General features: G+C 32.7%; 2 protein-coding genes across 3 annotated transcripts in view; one reads left to right on the top strand and one right to left on the bottom strand.

Annotated features, from left to right (window-relative positions):
- Positions 1-19,584, top strand: part of LOC117100939 — a 26,059-nt gene extending 6,475 nt beyond the window's left edge. For both annotated transcript variants that reach the window (XM_033240781.1, XM_033240782.1), the window contains exons 2-4: positions 8,805-8,995; positions 9,986-10,108; positions 11,247-19,584. In XM_033240781.1, the coding sequence (XP_033096672.1) occupies positions 8,863-8,995; positions 9,986-10,108; positions 11,247-14,065 (3,075 nt within the window). In that variant the 5' untranslated portion in view covers positions 8,805-8,862 and the 3' untranslated portion in view covers positions 14,066-19,584. The remainder of the gene's footprint in view (positions 1-8,804; positions 8,996-9,985; positions 10,109-11,246) is intronic.
- Positions 18,151-21,743, bottom strand: part of LOC117100940 (LETM1 domain-containing protein 1-like) — a 19,549-nt gene continuing 15,956 nt past the window's right edge. Inside the window, exon 9 of the mRNA XM_033240783.1 lies at positions 18,151-20,528. Coding sequence (XP_033096674.1) covers positions 20,443-20,528 — 86 coding nt within the window. The 3' untranslated portion in view covers positions 18,151-20,442. The remainder of the gene's footprint in view (positions 20,529-21,743) is intronic.

Here is a 21,743-nt window from a genome sequence, read left to right as displayed (position 1 = left end):
AGCGGAGGCGTCAGCGGGGTGGGCCATTACCCAGCGGAGGCGTCAGCGGGGTGGGGGAAGGGGGCGGGGGAATTTTCTTTGTTGGAAGGCCGGAACCCCCTGTCTTTCGACAAACGAATAGGTCGTCGGACCAAAAATTTTTTTAAATAATAATTTTCCAATCCAAATAACGCTATCTTGATTGCCAATCCCTAATGTTGTGGTCTAAAAACACATTTAGGGTTAAATTAAGCCATAAAAACTCCCTTCAAGAACCCTAACAGAGATTTTTTTGTTTCGGGCTATCGACCGAGGCTTTGTCGTCGCTTTGGTTTGGACCCCTGCATCAGACACATCGGATCCCTTGTTGGCAAACATCTGGTGCCACCATTGCCATTAACATCTAAAGAAAAAAAAACATGCTATTCATTTCATAGGAAATGTTTGATGGTCGCTGGGAGGATGTGAAAACACTTCCAGATACCCATAATGCATAAAATGCATTTCATAATTTTCTTGGTTTAATATGCCTTTTTTCATTAAGTACTAGAGTATTTATTAACTGGGTCAGATCAATTAACATCCAAGCAATCAGGATTTTGCTTAAGACTATTTTCTGTGACGTTTATTAGGTAAATAATACCATTCTTAATATGTTAAATAATCTGATTTTATTACAAAATAAATTTTTGTTTACTATAAGGAATTAAGTTATGCTTTTTTATATACAATGTTTGGTAACAAGTTTTTAGTATTTAATTTTATATATAAAGTGTTTTCTCCTTATAATGTGGCAGATTCCATCATATACTATCATGCAAATCGATAGGTCGGTCTGTGACCGTCGGTCTGTGACCAGACCCAAGGTGGTACCATCTACCCTGCCATCCCCATGATGTAGTTTTACATCAAATTCTCTGTTGATACTAATTCCTTATATATGATTTTACATACTGGATGTGTTACCATAAATCTTTTCGTAATATTTTCAATAGAATTGCACAAAGTTTATATTTGTAAAATTTTCTCTTTTTTTTTAAGTCAGTCTGTGACCAAACATATTAATATCAATATTTCATAAATGACTTTATGTTTTGATTTTTGTAATATTGTCAATTAAAAGTGTGTGGGAAGGAGTATAAAATTTACTTGGAATTTCAGATTTACTGGTTTATCTGTAATATTTAAACAGTTTTTTACCATTATGAATGCCTTAAAAAGTCGGTCTGTGACCATGGAATTGCCCATATAAATAATACATGTTATTTGTTTAACTATATTTCATTTTGTCTCTTCTTAGTTCATTTCTCACCAAAATATTTAATAAGAATACCACCAACAGAAATGGTGTATTTCTACTGATAATTGAGTACAGTACCTGTGGAAACAGAGGGTACAGTATTGTTTGGTAACTGAAATTGATTTCATGCCAAATACTGCTTAGGTACAAGAATTAGTTTTTTATGTGCTATATTTCTACTGCCATTAGGGAATCAGTCTTTTAAAGAACCATTCCTAGAACCCCTTTCTTCGCCAATAGAAACACATTCGTAGTATTTTTTACAACCAGATTTTCCTCCAATCCACATGTGTTATGCCATCTACTGTACAGTATGTCAAAGTACTGTATAGAAACAGAAAAAAATTCCATCTGGCCTATATTTTACGATGCCTGTGTGTGTTATGGTGTCAGCTGGTTACTTTACTATTGTACTTTTCATTTTAGATTTTTTTTTATTATGGCTTTTCATTTAAACGAACAGGTTAATATACTTATAATAAAAAAAACTCCCAATTCAGTGAAGCCATGCTAATCTATACCTGTAGTAATTATTTATGTAAGTACATCTATCTAATTACTTAGGTACATCTTATAGCACTTTTGGAATTTCAATAGAGAAAGATTTAATCAATAGACTTTGTGCATTGTGCGCACACCATACTTGATTTAATACTATTCCCTCTGTAATAAAAAACAAAAAATCAATTCTAATTCAATTGCATTGCTTCAAAAGCCAATCACATAATAAAAATGTGATAAAAATACATTACAACGATAAATATACAGTACAGTCAAAAGTCATTTTTAGCTTTACTATTAATTAAGACCTACTGTACTGCACATAGTTTGTTGTCAGAAAGAGAGACTGGCAGGATCAAGAAGAGTGAGGTTGTGTGAAATGCCATGAGGAAAGGGAAAACAGTAAGTTAATATTTTTAGTTAATTAAAGTACAAGTTCTTCATAAAGACACAGATCAAACCAGCCAGTCATCTCTGACTTTTTTTTTTTATTAAAAAATTTTAAATTTTATTGGCAGTTAATCATATCTTATTAATTAGGGGTTGCTTTGAAAGAATTCAATGTACACCTAAGAGAGGGAGAGGCTATGTTCAGACTTCTTGGAGTATCCCACTTTTTTGTAAAATGTCAAATGAGGTTTTCAATTAAAAAAAAAATCTAGGAATGCAACAAATCTTAATGCGCAGTAGGTGATTGTAATACCCTTTATAATAAAGTACTGTACAGTAATATACTGCTCTACAAAATAAATTTTATATGTTTGAAAAGTGTGTAGAAATAAAAAAAAATATAAGAAGATTTTGAGCTGGAAATCAGCTAATGAATAAGAACACTGGGCAAAATTTTACTGGTTCTTATAATAAAAAAATAACAAAAAGGTGTGTATACACATTTTTGAAATCTGAACCTGCCAGGTTGCCTTATATATGTTATAGTAATTACAGTAGCTTATTTATATTATATAATAATCATATTTTGTTCAGAATTCATAAACAATCTTTTCTCAAAATGGTTGCAGCACAAATTTTAGGATGTTAAGCTTTGTCTACTGTCCAGTACACTATCAAATTTCATCAAAAAAGAGCATCACATAAAATTTGATGGAACAAATAGAGTTTGTTCCATTAAATCCAGAGAATAGAGTTGAGCACTTTTAGTTTGATGATGTGCGATATATGAGGCACCAAGTGTAAATTTAGTATTTAACACAATTATTTTTATATAATTCATTATTTAACATACAGTATAATTGAATAGATATATTATAAGTTCACTGATTCCATTATATATAAATAATGAAAAGGTAACAAATCATTATATATAGTGTAGACAAAGCTTAATTTTAATAATTTTGAAATCCTCATGTCTAAATGGAGTTGCTCATTTCACCAAACCAGTTTTTATTAAATATATAATTATGCATATTTTTTTATTACTGTAACTGTCATTCTTACTCCCATAATATAATATGTTGAGAGTAAATAGGAAATTTACAATGAGCACAATGGTTTCCTCACTACATACTATTATGTTGGTGTAAAAACAAAATATATCGTGTTTAATGTATTCTGTCAGAACTATATCTTCACAGGTAAATTAAAATAAGTCTAAATGCAGTTTCTCTTTGACTGCTTTACTTAAGAGAAAATTACAAAATAGCTTTTAGTTGATGCAATAAATCATTTTTCAAAGCTTGAAAGTTGAAAGGTCGCACATACAGTCAGATTTATTTATTGTGGGAGCGATGCACAATTACTGTGTAAATCTACAAATAGAAAATGTTCACATTGTGGTTAATAATTGCAAATGTGTTTCTTAATCTTATGCAGGCTGTGACAAATATGTTTTATTGATTTATAAATTAGTTTTGCCTAATAATACAATGCCGGAAACAAATCTAGGTTGGGGGGAGTGATAATATTAATAATTATAAATCCAAATCTATTATATTAGCCAGTGGAGGGTGACAATTCCTTATTTAGGGGTCCTCTTAATTTGATGCTTTAAAACTTAAGTCTCACTGGGTAATCTTATAGAGTTGGGATATTTTTTGTTAATTAGAAAAAAAAAATTAAAATTTGGACTCAGGATCATGGGATTAAGGTAGAATATTAACCACAAATATATACCTTCCACTGTATGATTCTAACCATAGCTATTCTCTGCCAGTTGGCCTGCCCCTTAAATTTTTGGAAGGGGTTGGAGGGTGGGGTTGGGGAATTATTTTTATATAGTTTTAGAGCCCCATCTCTACACAGTCACAAAGGTGAGAGATGCAATAGCCAAGAAATTTGGGAATCGCCCACAACATCTGTAAAAGTCACTTTCTGTGTCCTTTTATATTTCAAATCTAGGATACAGTATAATCTATTTGGAGACTAGTTTTTCCAATTAATCGTATTGTCTTTGTATTGAGCACATAATACAAATGTCTATAAGTGTCATAGTTAATTGGTAAATGATGTTAAAAGTGTATAATAATTAGTACAAATGTCACATTAACTTTAAAATCGATGAGAAATTATATTAAACTAGCCTCTCTAGTGTTCAGAGTAAGAATAATTAGCAAAGAGGAAATTCACTCCCCCTTGTTAATATAAATCTCCTGCACTGTTCATATATCTTAGTGCTACACATTTTCCTGTTTTCTAAATTAGTTGTATCCTGTTTTATAAGTTAGGACTTTGATACTAAAAAAAAAAAAATTGTCAGAGGGCAATATATAAGTGTTGCTTTGTGGGAAGTACTGCGAGTTTCAAGTTTGTAATATATTGATTTTTACGGTATGTAAAATAAATTTGCTTATTATTAAACATTTATTATAGATAAATAGAGATAAAAAAATTGTTAAAATTGTGTACAGTTTGTAGTAGTGCAATAAATAGGTGTTTAACATAGCAGCAGTGCTGTATTCCTTGTTCTGCATACATTTACACATGAGCCTAGAGAAATGCAAGTTTGTTTACTGGAGGACAAGTTAACCTCTTGTTTCTTCATTCATGATCTTCCATTCCACCTGTGAGACCCATAATTGTGCTAATTATTTTCCTATAGTACCAGCCAGTATAGGGGCATTCCACAGTATTTGGTCTGTGCGGGTTACAGTAAATTTACATTTTCAATTATTAATAATATAAATTTTAACTAATTCTCAAAGTAGATATCAAAGTTAGTTGAAAAAACTTCTTTTCATTTTTTTATGGATATTTTTGGAGTAATATGATAATGAATATTAAAAATGTACAGTATATTTGGTGTCACGGAGGGGACATGCTAAATATTCAAATGCTAAATATTTTTTGAACAGTGAATCTGATAACAAAATTTTGGTGCAGACATAATTTTCCTTTAAATACAAAATTATGTGTTTGGTGGAATTTTTTTTTCTCTATTTCATATGTATTCACATCAAAATTTATAATATCCCATCTGACATTTGAGGAAGTGTTTTTTTTACATGCATTAGAAAAGATAGTTCTTCCTTTATTGCAAAATCATGTGTTTGGTAGAATTTTTTTTATTAATTTCATATGTATACACATAAAAATTCATAATTGTCCTGTCTGACATTTGAGGAGGTTTTTTACATTCATTAGAAAAGTAATACTATGAAAAACTTAATTCAGGTATTCAATTTTCTCCTACTGTACTTGAAACTATAACTTAATATTCTATCAACAAATTTTTAGATAATTTTTTGTTCCAACCTGCATAAGATTTAATATTTCAAAATAAATTGTCACAGATAGGACAGTTTTGTCATGGATGGGACACTTTATGACAATGTATTATTTTTTAATATTATTTATTTTGTGTTTAAAAGATTTATTTTCATTTTGGGATTGAAAATAAAATGTTGCATTGATGTCAGATAATAATTTTTATCCCATTTTACATATTGAAAAGTGTCGTATTTCTCTCATTGGACGAACCATCCCGTCCGCAACATCAAGAATGTCCCGACCGTGACGGCACATAATTCATATTTTCTTCATAAAATTGCAGATTAAAATTTTTTGGTAAAAAAATGTATTTAACAAATATCTGGTGATAGTAGTATTAAACAAGAAATAATTAATCTTTTCCAGGTGAGAAGAAATATTAGAATGTAAACCTTTCTGAAAGTCATGTCCAAATTTTGTCCCATCCACAATGCATAAAATAAAATAATAATTTTTCATAAAATGTAAAAAAAAATATATATTTTATTTTTTCTTCCCCCCAATAATCAACCTTAGGCATACATGTAAACATTGAACACACTTTTAAATCATATATTCTACATGAACGAATGTCCCGTTCCTGACAAAAAAATACTGTGGAATGCAATACTTTTATGGTATTTGTTGTACTGTAAGTACACTGTACATTACTCAGTACTAGTACAGTAGAAAAAATGTAGGACTCTTCTGAAACATTGTCTGCCATGTTCACAAGTACCTGATTTGCAAACATAAAACTATACCTGTCACCTTAATCGTGAAATTGAATGATAACTTTTTGAGACAGTTAATTTATAATCAGTACCTGAAAGCAAATTATATAGTGAGCTACAGCACAGTAAGCTGTATTTTTGCGTAGCATTCCATTCAACCACTGACAAAATACTTGCTCTGTACAAAATGTCAATACTATTAAGAAAAATCAATTGATCCCCTCTAGGATTTGAACCCGATACTTTGCCTGTACTGAAAAATTACTAGATTCTCGTCCCTTCGCACGTCCATTTTCTCTGCCTCATCAATTTTTTTGTTATTTTTTATTTCCTTTATTTTAAGAAATGTACGAAATCTGGCTAACTCACATCAGTAAAATCCTCTCTCGATCATTCGTGGTTGGGGGCACATATGGTATGAATCATGTCTAGTGCTTCTTTTATTTGCTTTCAATGTGTCTACATTGTAAAAGTGAGAAAGTAGTAGCATGTGTCCAATCGACCATCTTGGATTTGCCAATTTGAAGTTTAAAAAAAAGGTGCCCTCGTTCTCCTTTTTTGAAAATATTAGGACGAGAAACTACATTATTTTTACTAGGCCTTACAGTATGTGTATTTCAAGATTTAATGCTAATTATTGAAATTACACTACTACTTGGTATTTAAAAATGCATACAGTACATGTAAAATATTCGCCAATATTCTATGCCTTAACACTGCTTTACATTTGATCTTTGTTGAAAATTGGGCTGTGAATAAATGAATTATGAGATCTGGATGTTATGCATTAAAAGGACCATGTCAACCAGAGTTGCACTTAACATATTCCAGTGTATACTGTAGGATGATTAAATGTCATTAATAATTTTGTCTAGTTTATGAAGCAGCCTTCATTTCAGTACATTATTGGAGATAAGTGGGTCATATTGCCTTTTAAATCATGACCTTTTCTTTATATTAATTTACGTAGGATGGATTTTAACCAAAATGTACGAGATCAGTATATTTATTTCAATACTTATACTTTCTTATTGACTGGATTATATTTGATACTGATAGATAGTATAAAATCAACAGATCAGAACAATTAATTTTTCATCAATTTGCAGACTTTACTTTGAAAATAGTTTAGCTGGAGATGTATAGTAATTTGGTAGTTAAAATGCTTGCCTTCAGTCCCAGGGTCCTGCTGGGCTCAAATCCTGTGACTCATGACTAAAATTCTACTACTTAAAAGCCTTGTAATGAGACTTAGTTTACATTTTTGTTATTCTTTCGATATACAGGGTAGCATACAGTAGTGTAAAAAAAGATTCTTCATTTTTTTAATAGCAATTGTAAGTGTCTAATCAAAGAACATACAGTAAAAACTGCACTATTTACAGTATTGATCAGGGAACAGTAATGTAACTGTTCCCTGTTATTGATGAGAAAAAAAAAATTCTCATTCAATTTTAAAATTGAAAGCTAATGGCAAATTTAACAGCTAATTACAAAGTAATTGCTCAATTTACATTTCCATGTTGGCTAGACAGTGCTTAAATTTACTGTAAGGTTTTGAAAATGTCTACATTTCTAGAATACAGGTAGAGTACTGCAGCTAAGGTTAGTTAGGGCGAACCCTGGAAGCAATGAACATCTCAAAAGTTTATGAATAAAGTTTGAAGTTTGAATAAACTACCCTTGGCGTTTATTCAAGAGAAGGGTTTTTGAGGGGGAATTTATTCAAGGGAGGCGTTTATATGAGGGCCTCCCAGGCCCTCATATAAACGTTTCTTTGGTGTAAAATGGATATGTATACTCAAATAAATCACCCTTTAGTTTAACATAATTACCACCAAATGTGTTCACAAAGACTGAACCAGGTTAGAAAAAATGTAATTATACTGGAATAAAACATCAGTGGACTGAGTTGAGAATGGTGTTGCCTCAATTAGATTTGTTTACAGTCATTTAGGGGGAGTTTATTAGAGGGAAAAATATGGCCTTGGAGTGTTAATTGCAAATGAGGCTCTAGTGGCATTTATTCGAAGGAGGGGCGTGTTTATTCAAATACATACGGTATGTAGCATTTTCTTCATAAAGAAACATTTTTTTTTTTATGAAACTTCTTTAGTAGTTAAGTGAGTAGGCAATGCATGAGACTAGTTCCTTTAAATTGTTCCATTGTTCGCATCCATAAAGTTGCCATTGTCCCTAAAGCAAGTGTCTTGCCTTTTATTTTTTTTTTCACATATTCTCATTGCATGTACTCTACAGTCAAAACTCTCCGCTTATTTTCAGTCTACAATATGTTTGAATTCTTCCACAACCAACTAGCCTAGTATGAGAGCAAATGTTTTTTATGAACACATCAAAAATTTTCATCTGCATCAAACTTACTGTAAAAAAAAAATGTGAATAATTATGTCATTTTTTACTCTGCACTTTCTTAGCAAGTTTTACATTTGTCACAAGAGAAAAAAAAATGAAACCAGGGAATATTTGATATACTCCAATGGTGGTACAAAAGAAAATCATTGAAAAGATAAATATTAATAATATTCATATTTGCTAACAAATTATCTTCTATCTTTACTTTATTTCAGATGTAATTGAAGAGACTGCAAATAGTTAGATTAGACAACTCAAGTGATAAAACAACTCATGGATGCTATGTCCGATACTATGGTGCTAAAACGTAAACACTCCCCTACCCCTCCGGATTGGGACACGTCATCCAATCAGAATGATGAACCCGCCTCTCCCTCATCAAGTGTTGATGAAGTGTGCAGTCCCGGTAAGTCAATTTAATATTTCTTTTCTAAAAAGAATTGGGCATTCCACGGACCCTGTAGGTATATAGGGACTGGGCACATACTGTGCCAAGGTTTGTTACATCTGATATGTTTTCCCGTCTAACATGGAAAACATGATGTGCATTTTAACAAAAAAAATGTCCATTGAATCTGATTAACAATCGGATGTAAGAAATACCTGACTTCAAGCCATGCTTATAGGGGAAAATATTGTTTGCACAGCTAATTTTTCTGAGACACAAAAAGCATGTTTGACAAAACTCATGTAATGGTTAATGAGACATAGATTTTTTAAAGGGTGTAACTACCATTTTCCACCTTTTCCCCCACTTTTTCAATATTCAAAAATCTGTATCTCATTAACCGTTCCCAAGTTTTTAGTCAAACGGCATTTTTGTGTCCTGGAAAAAGTAGTTGTCAACATCAACAATTTTTTCCTCCTAAGCCTGGTTTTAAGATTTCATTTTTCAATTATCATGAAACATATTAAATGTGTAAAATCTTGTGATGCAGCAGTAAATGGTTCTTGGCTTCCAGTCCAAGGATTTAAGGTTGAAGTCCTGAGGTTGACCATGTGTGACGCTGGGTAAGATACAGGGTACCTTTTTCCATGCAAATTTAAACCTCTACAGTAGATCGAGAACCTACACCACATGGACTCATCAGAATCAAGATGCACAGTTTGAACCCTGCACAGCGCACTGTGGGATTTAAAATCCTCGCCTCTCTCTCTTGGTTGAGAAACTGAACCAAAGGAATACTTTAATACATGCTTTGTCACTTTTACTGTGTTATTTTTTAGATGTTGTTGATGCATGTAGAGTATGTTAAAAATTGCAATTGTGTGAGGGTTGCCTTAGCTTAGAATGATGCATTTCTTAAAAATGAATGGTGAATGTTTTCTCCAAACTATTAATTTACATAAATATGATACATAATGAAAAGATTAATTTTCACTTGTTTTCCTTCAGATGAGTCAACGAAGCCAAAGAAAAAGAAAAAGAAGCGTGTGAACTTCAATGGTGTTACTGTTTATTACTTCCAGAGATCACAAGGGTTTACGTGTGTACCAAGTCAAGGAGGGTCCACACTCGGTAAGAAAGGTTTCTTTATAATTCATATAACTACAAGTGGCTATTATTATTGCTATGTAATTTGCATAACTACAAGTGACAATTTCATAACCACCTGTAATTGTGGCTATTTTATTGCCGTTTGTAATAATTAAACTACAGGTGGCTGTTTGATGACCACATTTTGTAAGTTCAGGTGACTATTTTATTGATTGCCAGTTGTAATTTTCGTAACTACACAGGTGACTATTTCATTGATCCATTCATTTTTGTCATGTTAACTGAATGAGTTATGATTAGAAACCTAAAATCAAACCATCACAAATCATGCATTCTTCAAATTGACTTTTCAGTTTTTTTTTTATAAAGATCAAAAGTATTCTGAAAAGTCGGACTCCAATTCTAAAAGGAACATGCACTTGTATCGTCTCAAGCTAGTAACACTTTACATGTCTAAGAATATAAAAACAGGTGCTCAATTATGCAGCACTTTTGTCTGGCATATTTTGACACAAGAGCACTTCAGGACAGAGAAAATTTGTTGGCTTCAATGACTACATAATCTTAATGATTTAGAATAGGCTTTCTGGAATTAAAACCTAATAATTTACCATCAAAATATATTAAAATCACAAAAGCTCACATTGTATTAGTTATCAAACATACATTCAATCTTCAATTAAATTTTACAAAGAAAAACTAAGATACAACATCTTAATAATTACGTTATAAATTGGGATCAATGGTTTGTCAGTGAAGAAAATGACATCCGGTTGAACACCGATAGCAACAGTAGTATCACATGGTATCTTGATGTAACACTGTACTACTCTATAAGGAACAACATCATCTGTAAACTAGGTTTACTTTCTGGATTCAAAATTCAACTTTGTCTCTTCAGAAATATTTCTGGTATTGTGATTGCCAAAAAGTATAAGTATCAATGCTAGCAATGCTAAAAATCTCAGAAATGTGAACATAAAATACATGATAATTTAAAAATGAAAATTACATTTAAATATTTATTACTACACCATACATTTGTGACCAAACTGTATTACGAGATATTTTTGAATTAAAATAATTAATATCGATTTGGATGCAAGAAGCTTTGTTATTTCATTTGTACAAATACTTACACTTATACTTTGTCTTCCAGGAATGGAACATATTCATGATTTTGAAGAAAATTACACTTTAAATGGCTTTGCATTGGAACAAGATCGGCAACATCGGCAACTTCTGAGGGAACAACTCTTGGAAAGAAAACAAAGACAAATGCTTGAAAATGGTAACCATAACCTTGTTGATAAGAACATCCACGAAATTGACGCTGAAAAAGAACTTCAAAAGATTAATGTAGAAGAATACTACTTTTTACAGCCAGTAACAACAAAGAGGAGAAGGTTAATGCTAAGGTCAGCTGGTGTGACAAAAATTGAAAGCTGGGAAAAATCTGAATTGAAGAAGATTCGTTTGTCTCGTGAAAAATGTGGTTGTGATTGTAAATCTTTTTGTAATCCATCAACGTGTGCATGCAGTTTAGCAGGAATAAAGTGTCAAGTAGATCGGTTATCCTTTCCTTGTGGTTGTAGTAAGGATGGGTGTGGTAATAAAACTGGCCGAGTAGAATTCAACCCAGTGAAAGTAAGGACTCACTTTCTGCATACGCTGATGCGTCTAGAGATTGAAAACGGAAAGGATAATGTACTTAGTGGCAAGTCATTGAAAGACGATGAGAATTCAGCAAGCTACACAAAGTTGGAAAACTCAGTTTGCTTAGATGAAAGTTCTGACCGTGTCCTAGATCACGGCCAATGTAAAGAGTGCGACTCTATACCGTATACAGACTACACTGATCAATACACAAGTAATCACTATTTGAATGGACAGAATAAACCAGGTCTGCAGGGTCAGTTCTTGCAGGAACTTGACTCTGCTGGCATGTACTCCCAGGCTATTGGAACTTCAATGAGCTTCAACTGTAGTAATCCAGAAATGCCTCTTGACCTGCAGTCACAAAGTAATTCTAATAACCACTTACCTTGTGTAGTTACTTATGACGAATCTAATCACAGTACCTTGAACTCACCTGCCAACCTTTCGTGCAATGTTCCTCTTTCGGTTATGAGTGGGTATGAAAGTAGCACAACAGAGGAGAGCCTAAGCTCTGAATCAGAATGTGACTCTCCGTATATGAACACATCAATCTCTCTTGAAAATACAGGATTTGATTCAACTTCCACAAAGAGCATTGATAATGGTATTTTTCAAACACCAGATTCATCCCCAGACCAGCAATACACAAAGCTGATGCCACTTGACCTTTCACATACTCTAGATGACTACGAGCCTGTGGATGACACCCCCACCTATACACAATTAAACACAAGCTCCCGCACATGTTCTGTAAGTTTTTGTTCACAGGTTTCTGATACACAACCCATGAGCACTCAAGCTTCACTAATATACACTGATTTCGCTAATGATTGTAATCACTTGCCATTCTCCACAAATACCTGCAAAACTGAAAGCATGTCTACGCAAAATTTGAGTACAATTGTCACATGTAGCCTTGATGAACAATCTGATCTCTTCAGCGACTACACTTCTGACAGTGACCATCATACCGTTAGTACAAAAAACAACAATTGTATGCCACCGATGAACCATAATAAACCACCGGTTGAATTAGAAGAAAACACGGTGGAATATTTTCATGTAACTGCTCTTTCAAGTGGACCAGATGAAGATGGCCAACTGGATGCTTCAGAAAATAATGTTTGTGGAGAACCTCATGAATTTAGAGATATGACTCCTGCATCATCTGATGTGGAATTAGAGAAATGTCTTGTCAATGAAGAAATTCCAGAAATATGTCTGCCATCTGATGGCAAACTTAATCATTTACCAGATGAAACTTTGAACAGCTGTCATCTAAAAGAAAGAATATCTGACTTGATGCCTCTGTCGAAAGAGGCAAAAGACTGTCTTTTACCGGATAGAACTGAGAAAGAAAGTTTATTAACTGGGGAAAATAATAAAATTGCTTCATGTTGTGTTGAACCTGTAGAAGATGTTCATCCATTTAAAAGACTATCCCAGAAGCCACAAGCATGTCAGCAAATGGAGGAAATAAATGAACCATGTTTGCCATCTGGTGGACCAGCTGCTGAAGAGTCATTTTCACAGGGAGAATCACTTGAAAAATATGTTCTTGCAAAGGATTCTGACGTGACTGTCCTGCCAGACAAGTCAGTTGAAGACTCTTCAGATGGAAACAGTAATCAATATCTACCGAATACCCAACTTTTAAAAATGTGTCAGCAGTCACCTGATGGCACTGTAGATGGCTGTCAGTTATATGATGACGCAAACGTAAAAACCATGGTAAATGAGTCGGAAAATGAAAATTGCGTGGCTGTGAATGAAGCATTAGAAAAATTTGATGGAGAATTAGAAGAGAAAGTTTCACTTGGCACACAATTAGAAGTGGCAGCTGAGGTTATAAATGAAGAACAAGAAAAAGTGTTGACAAAGCCAAATGAAACAATGGTTGACTGTTTAAGCAACGATGAAACAGAATTTAAAACTGAGCAATCTGGCAGAGCAATTGATGGCTTTATATCATCTAAGATTAGTCTGAATGAAAGTTCATCAGCAGGTGAGTTATCGGATGAAATCCTTCCTTTAAAGGACTGTCAGAGCACAAGCATTGTACTCCAGGAGAGTGCTATAGCAGAGGTAGAGGTAGCGAAAACTATTGATGAACTTGAGGCAGATGATTATATTGCGCCTGCTTTGGACAATGTCACATCAGCAGAAATAACTGGAGAGAATCTGCCATCAGAAGAAATAGAAAAAGAATCTCAACTATCAAACAAAGAACTAGATTTTGTGTCAACACTTAAAGAATCAGTTGAAAAGAATCAGGATTTTACATACACTGCAAAAAGTGCTATATCAGAGGCATTGTGAACATGTTTCTACTAATGTATATGTAATCTACAATCCGAAACAAATCATCCATTATTCTCAATGGAAACCGAGAACATGTAATTGGATGTGCAAACTAGTCGTATGTTAGCATTGCAAACAAGCCCATTGATATATGTATAACAGTACTGTATGGTCACACATCTGTAGCATTATTGTACACCAAATGTTTTTTTTTTGTCAATATGTATTCCAAAGTATTAATCTAGCAGTTGATAAACCAAATTTAGATTTTGATTTAATTTGTGACCATAGCAATCAAAAAACTAATTTCAGTTTAAATAAATCATTCTCATAATTTCTAATACTGACCTGTTAAGATGAGCAGGCATTGCGTCCGCCAACGAATCTACTTCCGATCTCTGTGAGCACTTGGCGATACAGCGGTCTGCTGTTTTTCAGTGACAGTGTGAGCGGTTCAACATAAATAACCATCCCTTGCACATGAATCATCCTGCTGCAGTTTCCGTGAAACCGTGTTGGTTGATGGCTATTGGCGTAGTGTGCCCTGCTGTTGTTCTTGCACAATGGTTGTTGGTTGTTGTAGTAATACACTGAACCATACTAGTTCAGTGCCTTATTATGTATAAGGTACTGTATTGTGTACCAGGGGCGGATCCAGAATTTTTCAAATGGAGGGCACAACATATTCAGAGAGCGCTAATTTCAATATGTGCCTTGAAATTATAAAATGTTGCGGCAAAACGGGGGAGAGGGACACGTTGTGTCTCCCCCCCCCCCTTACTGGATCTGCCCCTGGTGTACATAAGTGCTGTTGACGTTATAAGCTCTAATTTCAGTTGTTATTGGTTTTATTTTTTACATCTTGCCAGCAATACTGTATATTTACAAACTTGATTGCAGTTGATGCATATTTTTGCCAAAGGCTGTCTATATGATAAACTGAAATATTTATTTATATTTCATTCGGCTGATATCATTATATTGTTAGGCTTCCTTTTTCCTTTCCTTTTCTTTTTTCCCTGTTAATCTGTTAATTTTCATGCTCACTAATGTAAAGCTAATACATTTCATGCTTTACAAATGCAGCACTATTATTTTCAGATGCCTGGTCATATTTCAGGTTTTAAATTTAATTTCTCCTTCATGTACAATTACAGTTTATCCACGGTTCACAAAATAGGTAGAAATACATTATGTCCAGAAAAATACAAGAATCATTTATTTCTGAGTATAGAAATGAAAAATCTATAGCCTACTAAAATTGGCACATTAAAAATTCCCTTCAGAAAAAAACATGGTTTTTTTTGTTGTGTGGGGAGGGGTGTGTGTAAGGAACCCTTTGTGACCGTTCAGTTATAAAACATTTTTTGTGTCACCCAAAGTCAAGGAATTCACAGAATGCTGGAATCATGGAATTGATGAAATAATGTAGTTGATTAAATACAGAAATCATGGGGACATTTATGTAAAATGTAGAAATGAGTGTACCTCACTCGCCTCTGCTCTTTTCATGTATGCAAGACGGTATTCATAAATCTGTGATGTGGGGGGGAAGTAAGAATTTCCTGTTTTTCACCTATTATTACATATGAATTTTTCAGTATGTGTAGTTATTCTGAAGATGATTTTTATGCTCTAATTTCTGGCTTGTGAAAATTCAGACAGAATTTTTTTTTTTCTTTTTGTGGAATGTCTTGTATTATTGTCTCTGATGCTAATTACCTGAATCTGTAAATACTACCCTCCTTGGTGGTTAATTATGTATCTATTATTGATCTGGCAAATGTTCCATTGCTTTTTGTGACCACCAATCAAAATACAGTAAACGAGAGAAAAATATTTTATTGAATGAAAATAGAGTACTGAAATATTAAAACAAAAATCATGTCTGCTCTTTATACTTGGACCAATAAGTTTGAAAGTCCCTTTTGGGATTTGATGTTTTTATCACAGTTATTTGTTAATTGGACTTTCAATAACATACTGTAAACAACCCACCATCTATTATTTGCTAAATTTAATTTTTTTTTTTCCTTTTGTATCGTATTTGGACTGGTCGGTGTACTACCATGTTAAAATGTGACATTTCATGTCCCATATTTACTGAGAAAAGGTAGGATATTGAAATGTCATGTATTCCTTGAAGTAAAGGAAGCTCCTGCCAAATTTGCTGTTTATGAAGAAATTTTCATATATTTTCAGACATTTTTTAAAACAAAAGTAGGCACTTTTAATGATCTATACAAGTTTATAGCACATTTTCTCTGCCTTAGCACAGTGTGTGACAAGCCAAATTCTTATTTTAGTTTTCATTTATTTATTATTATTATATAATAAAAACCTGGGAATGTCTACAAGAGTCAGCTTAGTCTGATCAGACTATGGTGGAATAAATATGATGAAATAATTGAGCAACTTCAGTTTGTTTGATAAAATCTGAAACAGGCATTCAGGTTAAATCTTTGAACATAATATGTGCCATGTCAAAAGACAGTTGTATGCCCATTTACAGTCGTGATATGCCTAGATATGGTCATGATATGCCTATATATGGTCTTGATGGGATGTCGTCATGACCATATTTAGGCATTGCTCTACTTCATCAAAGTCTGATCAAACATTTTTAGTCTGACAGACAAATATCTGCTAGTTTATGCCTGGCAGACTGAGGATTTCTATGTACATTATTTATGTATAATAGGCATGCAATACGTGGAGTGAAAAAAAGGCTAAAGCTGATATATATATCTATATACGTATATATTATCCAGTGAGGTATTCATTGTTTGTGTAGTAATGTATACATCATTTGTGGTAGTATTAGCATGTTTGCTTTATAATTAATATTTATTGGAAGTGTTGTTTGTTTTTACTACAGTATAATTTTATTTAGATCAGAGGCATTTGCTAGTGGTCCCACAGTAAAAGCGAGTCTTTTTTTTTCTTTTATTAAATGCAGCTGCATTTCTTGTATTATGAGATAGGGTTCAATCGTTGAAAGCAGGCCCACAATTTAGATTTGATGCTAAGTTTAAATCATATTACTTTCGCAGTTTCTGACAGATTTTTCAAGGATTTTACAATATTATTAGGATTTAATTCTTGGGATCTAATAAATCAAATGACATTGCAAGGGGTCAAGAAATACTTATGCTTATAAAAGCACTGTTGTTTTTTTTTTTATTACATATATCAGATTATGTTTTAACAAAAGTCCCATAAATAAATTTAAAGTACAATGAAAGTAACAACTGATAGGCCCTACTCCAGTTAAATTTGTATTTGTATTTTTATTTGGGTTGCTCCAAAACCATTGTACTTTTTAAAATTTATTTACTTATTAAAACTTTCGTTATACTGGATGGCACGCTCAATGCAAAGGCCCTGGTTTTCGTTGTGGTCCAGTTATATAACATAAAATACAAAAATTGAAAAGAAAAAGAAAAGAAAAATTTAGGTAAAATTAAACAAAGGACTTGATTACGAAAATAGAGGACTTAATTACAAAAATAGAGGAGAGACCAATTAATTCAGAGCATTTTTAGTTTTCCATTTGCTTACTGGATGGTTTCGTACTTAAGTGATTAGTATAGTGATTGTTGTGGTTACACACTCAATTCTGTATTAGTTATTTCATTTTGATATTTAACACAACTTGATGGGGAATGTTTTAGGTTCTGTGTTAATAGAAACAACCATATATCAACAAATGTCACCGCTATCAGTGTAGAGGTTGCATGCAGGCAATCTTGTTAAAAATGAGTAGCAGTAAACACACGGAACATGGTGTTTCTGAAAGTGTTAGAAGGGACCAGTGAATAACACCTTGCTTTTGCCTTGAGAATGTAGAAATAGATATATCTTATTGTTTAACATAGGGACCATACCCTGCAAATACCTGTCTTGTTGCAGTGCATTGTTAACCTAAATGTTATAATTGTCTTTTATTTACAATTTGTAAAAATGTTAAATCACACCTTTTTAAATTGATCTTATAAAAAATAATGTGCTACTATGTTTTAATTAAATTTATTTAAATAATTTATTAAAGTGCTCAAAATGGTAATTACCATTTTCTCAAATTTGAAACTATTTTTTTTTTTAAAGGTGTACATAAAAAAGTAACTATTTTTAGTTTATAGATGTGTATTAAAACATTGCTGCAGATGTTAAGTACACTCATTCTACCAACTGGAATTAAAGTTGTCGTTATAAATTATTTAAAAAAGCTTTGGTAAAACACTTTTAATAGAAAGATATTTTAAAAAATGTACTAAAAAGTAATGCAAGCCCATTAGCTTTGTACAAAAAAAAAACCACAAAAAAAAAAGATGGAAGTCTAAACTCCCTAGCTCTAAGTAAAACGCAAGTGAAGCTCCCTTTGCTTTTTGTAAAAAGCAATGGTAGTGTTGTAGTGTAAACAAACTCCTCAGCTTGGTGTAAAAAGCAGTGAAAATGTAAGCTAATTCTTCAGCTTTGTGTAAAAAGAATTTTGACGTTTAATCATGTGCTCGTTTTTGTTTGTGGCATTGTCATAGTAACTATAATAAGAAACCACCAATATGTGTATGAATTCTTTCCAGCTGTTTTGTTAATATTAATTGAAGTTTAGGTTTGTTTGGGTTCTCCCATAAACAAAAAGAGTCCCACCAAGGTTTAGGATATGGTGCCCAAAAACAGCATTCTCATAAACAAATGTATTTTGAATTGTTTATTTAAAAATTGTTTACGAAGAACAACAAAATGCGAATGGGAGCTAATCTGAATGGCAATAGAGAGCTTTCGATTGCTTGGCGCGTTAAAACGTAATGACGTCATTAAAAATCACCTGCGCATGAGAGAACATATGGGTTCTAGGATGCAATTTGATCAAATTTAAGTTGTACAGAGAACGTACGACTGTCAATCACGAGTGAATCCGTTTAAGCATCATATCATCGGGCAAATAGAAAGCTCCTGATTATCAAAAGTATTGGAACAATTGAATTATGTGACATCTAAATATTGTTGAACATTGCCAAAATGAATTAATGCAATATAACAAATTTACAATTCATTTTTAAGTATTGACAACTCACTAAAATTACTTCAATTTGGCATTGGTCAACATTTTAATTTTACTGTGTATTGGAAGAAATTTAAATCTATTACTCAAGAAATACAGAGAAAACTGTCATTGTAACTGTTTATTGTAAACCAAACAGTTAATACGTAGTACATATATAAACAAGAATGAATGACAAGCAGGTTCCTAAAACTTGTTTATCACCAAGATTTTCAAATACATATATTTTCTTCAAATATCATCATGTGTAGTGTATATCTTTAGTATGTTTAACAAGCAAAAATAAACATTCTTAGTTAAGATTCCTTTCCCGGTGCTTTTATTTATGTAGAAATAAACAAAAACAGTAACAATGTATGCGTGTCAATTTCTGTTATTGGATTCAAAATTGTAAAGTTTTCCTCCTTTCTAGTCAGAACAGTTGATATGCTTTGTGCAATGAATGTAAATATACAATGGTGGTTTAAAAGTTTCTATATTGTCTGTCTTTTATTTAAGTTGTCCACCAGAAAAAAGCTGGAAAAGTGATTGAAAATATTGAATAACACTATTGGTGTTGTAGGAGTTATGTTTTGCCCTACCCAAAGTGCTATCGTACCGAATACACTGTACATTCTCAAATACATAGGGGTGGGAAGTGTACAGTACAATAAAACGTCCGGGCAAAACATCACTCCTATGGTATTTTCCTGATGCAGAACATACATCAAAAATACAATTGGTTGATGACTGTTGATATAATACAGTAGATTTTACATAGCGCCCTCAACTGATACAAGCCAGCAAAATTGAGAAGTACAGTACTGTATATTGACAGTTTGAGACAAAATTCATTTTTATCAAAATTCAGGTTCTATACCTGTTTGGTCTATTATGTCAATTTGACACGCAACAAAACTTACTTTGTGGCATATGGCGACTACTGCGAGTACAACCGCAGTACAGTACTTGCATTGCACGTCAAGGGTGGATCCAAAGGGGGAGTATATGGTACTCAATATAACTATTACTGTAATTCCATCTATCAGTGTCAATGTCAAGCATTTCCAGACAAGGATCTCCAAAACCCAACCCCTCCTACCCCCCACTTTACATTAGTCCTACCCAGATTTTTATCTCTGGCATAATATTGTGCCATCAAAATAAATCTCTAGATTCAAGTGATCTTGCAACTTATAATTCCACTTAACAAAATATATATGCAAGGATTTACAGATCTACCAGCCTGCACAATGGCTGATATGCAGATGACACTCTCCGGTTGACAGACGTAGATGGATGGGTGTTTCAATATGAGCCAACATGATTTGCGCAAATGCTAATTTATAAATTATAATTTAAATTCAATATTCTGAGTTGCCGGATGGTTGACCACAAGTAAGAAGGCTCCGTACCCTAATAATGGCAGTTCACTCTCTGAAAACGAAACCAGTTAAAATATATTTAATCAACAATAAAATTAGGCATCCAGACAAAAGGGTCAAAGAAAAACTTCAAAAAAATTCAAACAAAAAAATACTTGCTTAATTACTTTTTACTTTACATTACATACCAACATCATGTATGAAACCACTTGTATTGCCACTCCTTTCATGAAGATGGGTGATTAATATTGAATATCATCAAATATGTACTACTTGTAGTCTAATATACCACTCAAAATTATGTTAATCAGTGCAGAATTTTTGTTCAATAATAATCAAATCACAATATAAACAATACAATTGCCACATGATGAATGCTATATTCAATTGAACATTCAACAATAAAAACATGACTTTTTACTGTAAGAAGATACTACAAGCTTATGAGGATGGGTGATGAATTCTGGATGTGATATTGTTTGGAAACATAAATGATGTGTTTAAGTGACTGAAGTCGGGACAAATGATCCTGATCGTCCATGGGACTGATCATATGTAGGCCTGATTGTCCTTAATTGGGCTACACATGCTTATAGCATGGAGGTATTATTGAGATCACTCGAAAAAGCCACGCGCAGCGCATGAAGAACGTTTGTGCGATGCCTTTGAAGTATGATGTGTTCCCCGCCATCAAATGCCCCGCAGGCTTTGTTTACCAAAAAATTGAACATGGCGAAATGGAGAGCACCTTATTTTCTCAATGCGCACTACATACAGTCAATCACTATGGCTGCGCAATCGTTTCCATTTTGAAGCTGATATATTTATCTCTCATGAAATATCAAACATAATATTTTCCACAAAAGAGTTTAGAATTTGATGAAGCATTTACATGAGCTTTGAAAGTATAGTATATTTCAACTTCAATTTCCATAAATTGGATAAAATTGAATAATTCTAATTTTAACAGATATTAACTAATAAATGATTGAGGATTATATTAAACTAAGTCATTTTAGGGTTAACAAGGGTTAACTATTCAAAAAATATTATTATTATTATTTATATTATTTTCAGTTTTACGCTGCCTTAGCATTTTAGTCAAACCAGTCAATTTTCAGATAAAATTATAATGAACACAGAAATAATTGTAACAGAAATATTTTGTGAAATCTGCTCGTAAAATATACACATAATAACATACTAAAAGTCCGAAAACATCAAATCAGGGGAACATTGTTAATTTTAAAGATATTTAATGAGTTAA

This window comes from Anneissia japonica, unplaced genomic scaffold (assembly GCF_011630105.1).
Source record: "Anneissia japonica isolate Jap-2015-1 unplaced genomic scaffold, ASM1163010v1 scaffold287793_len260017_cov185, whole genome shotgun sequence".
Taxonomy (NCBI): Eukaryota; Metazoa; Echinodermata; class Crinoidea; order Comatulida; family Comatulidae; genus Anneissia; species Anneissia japonica.
The sequence above is the reverse complement of the archived record's forward strand: the minus strand, read 5'-3'. Positions and strand labels throughout refer to the sequence as shown.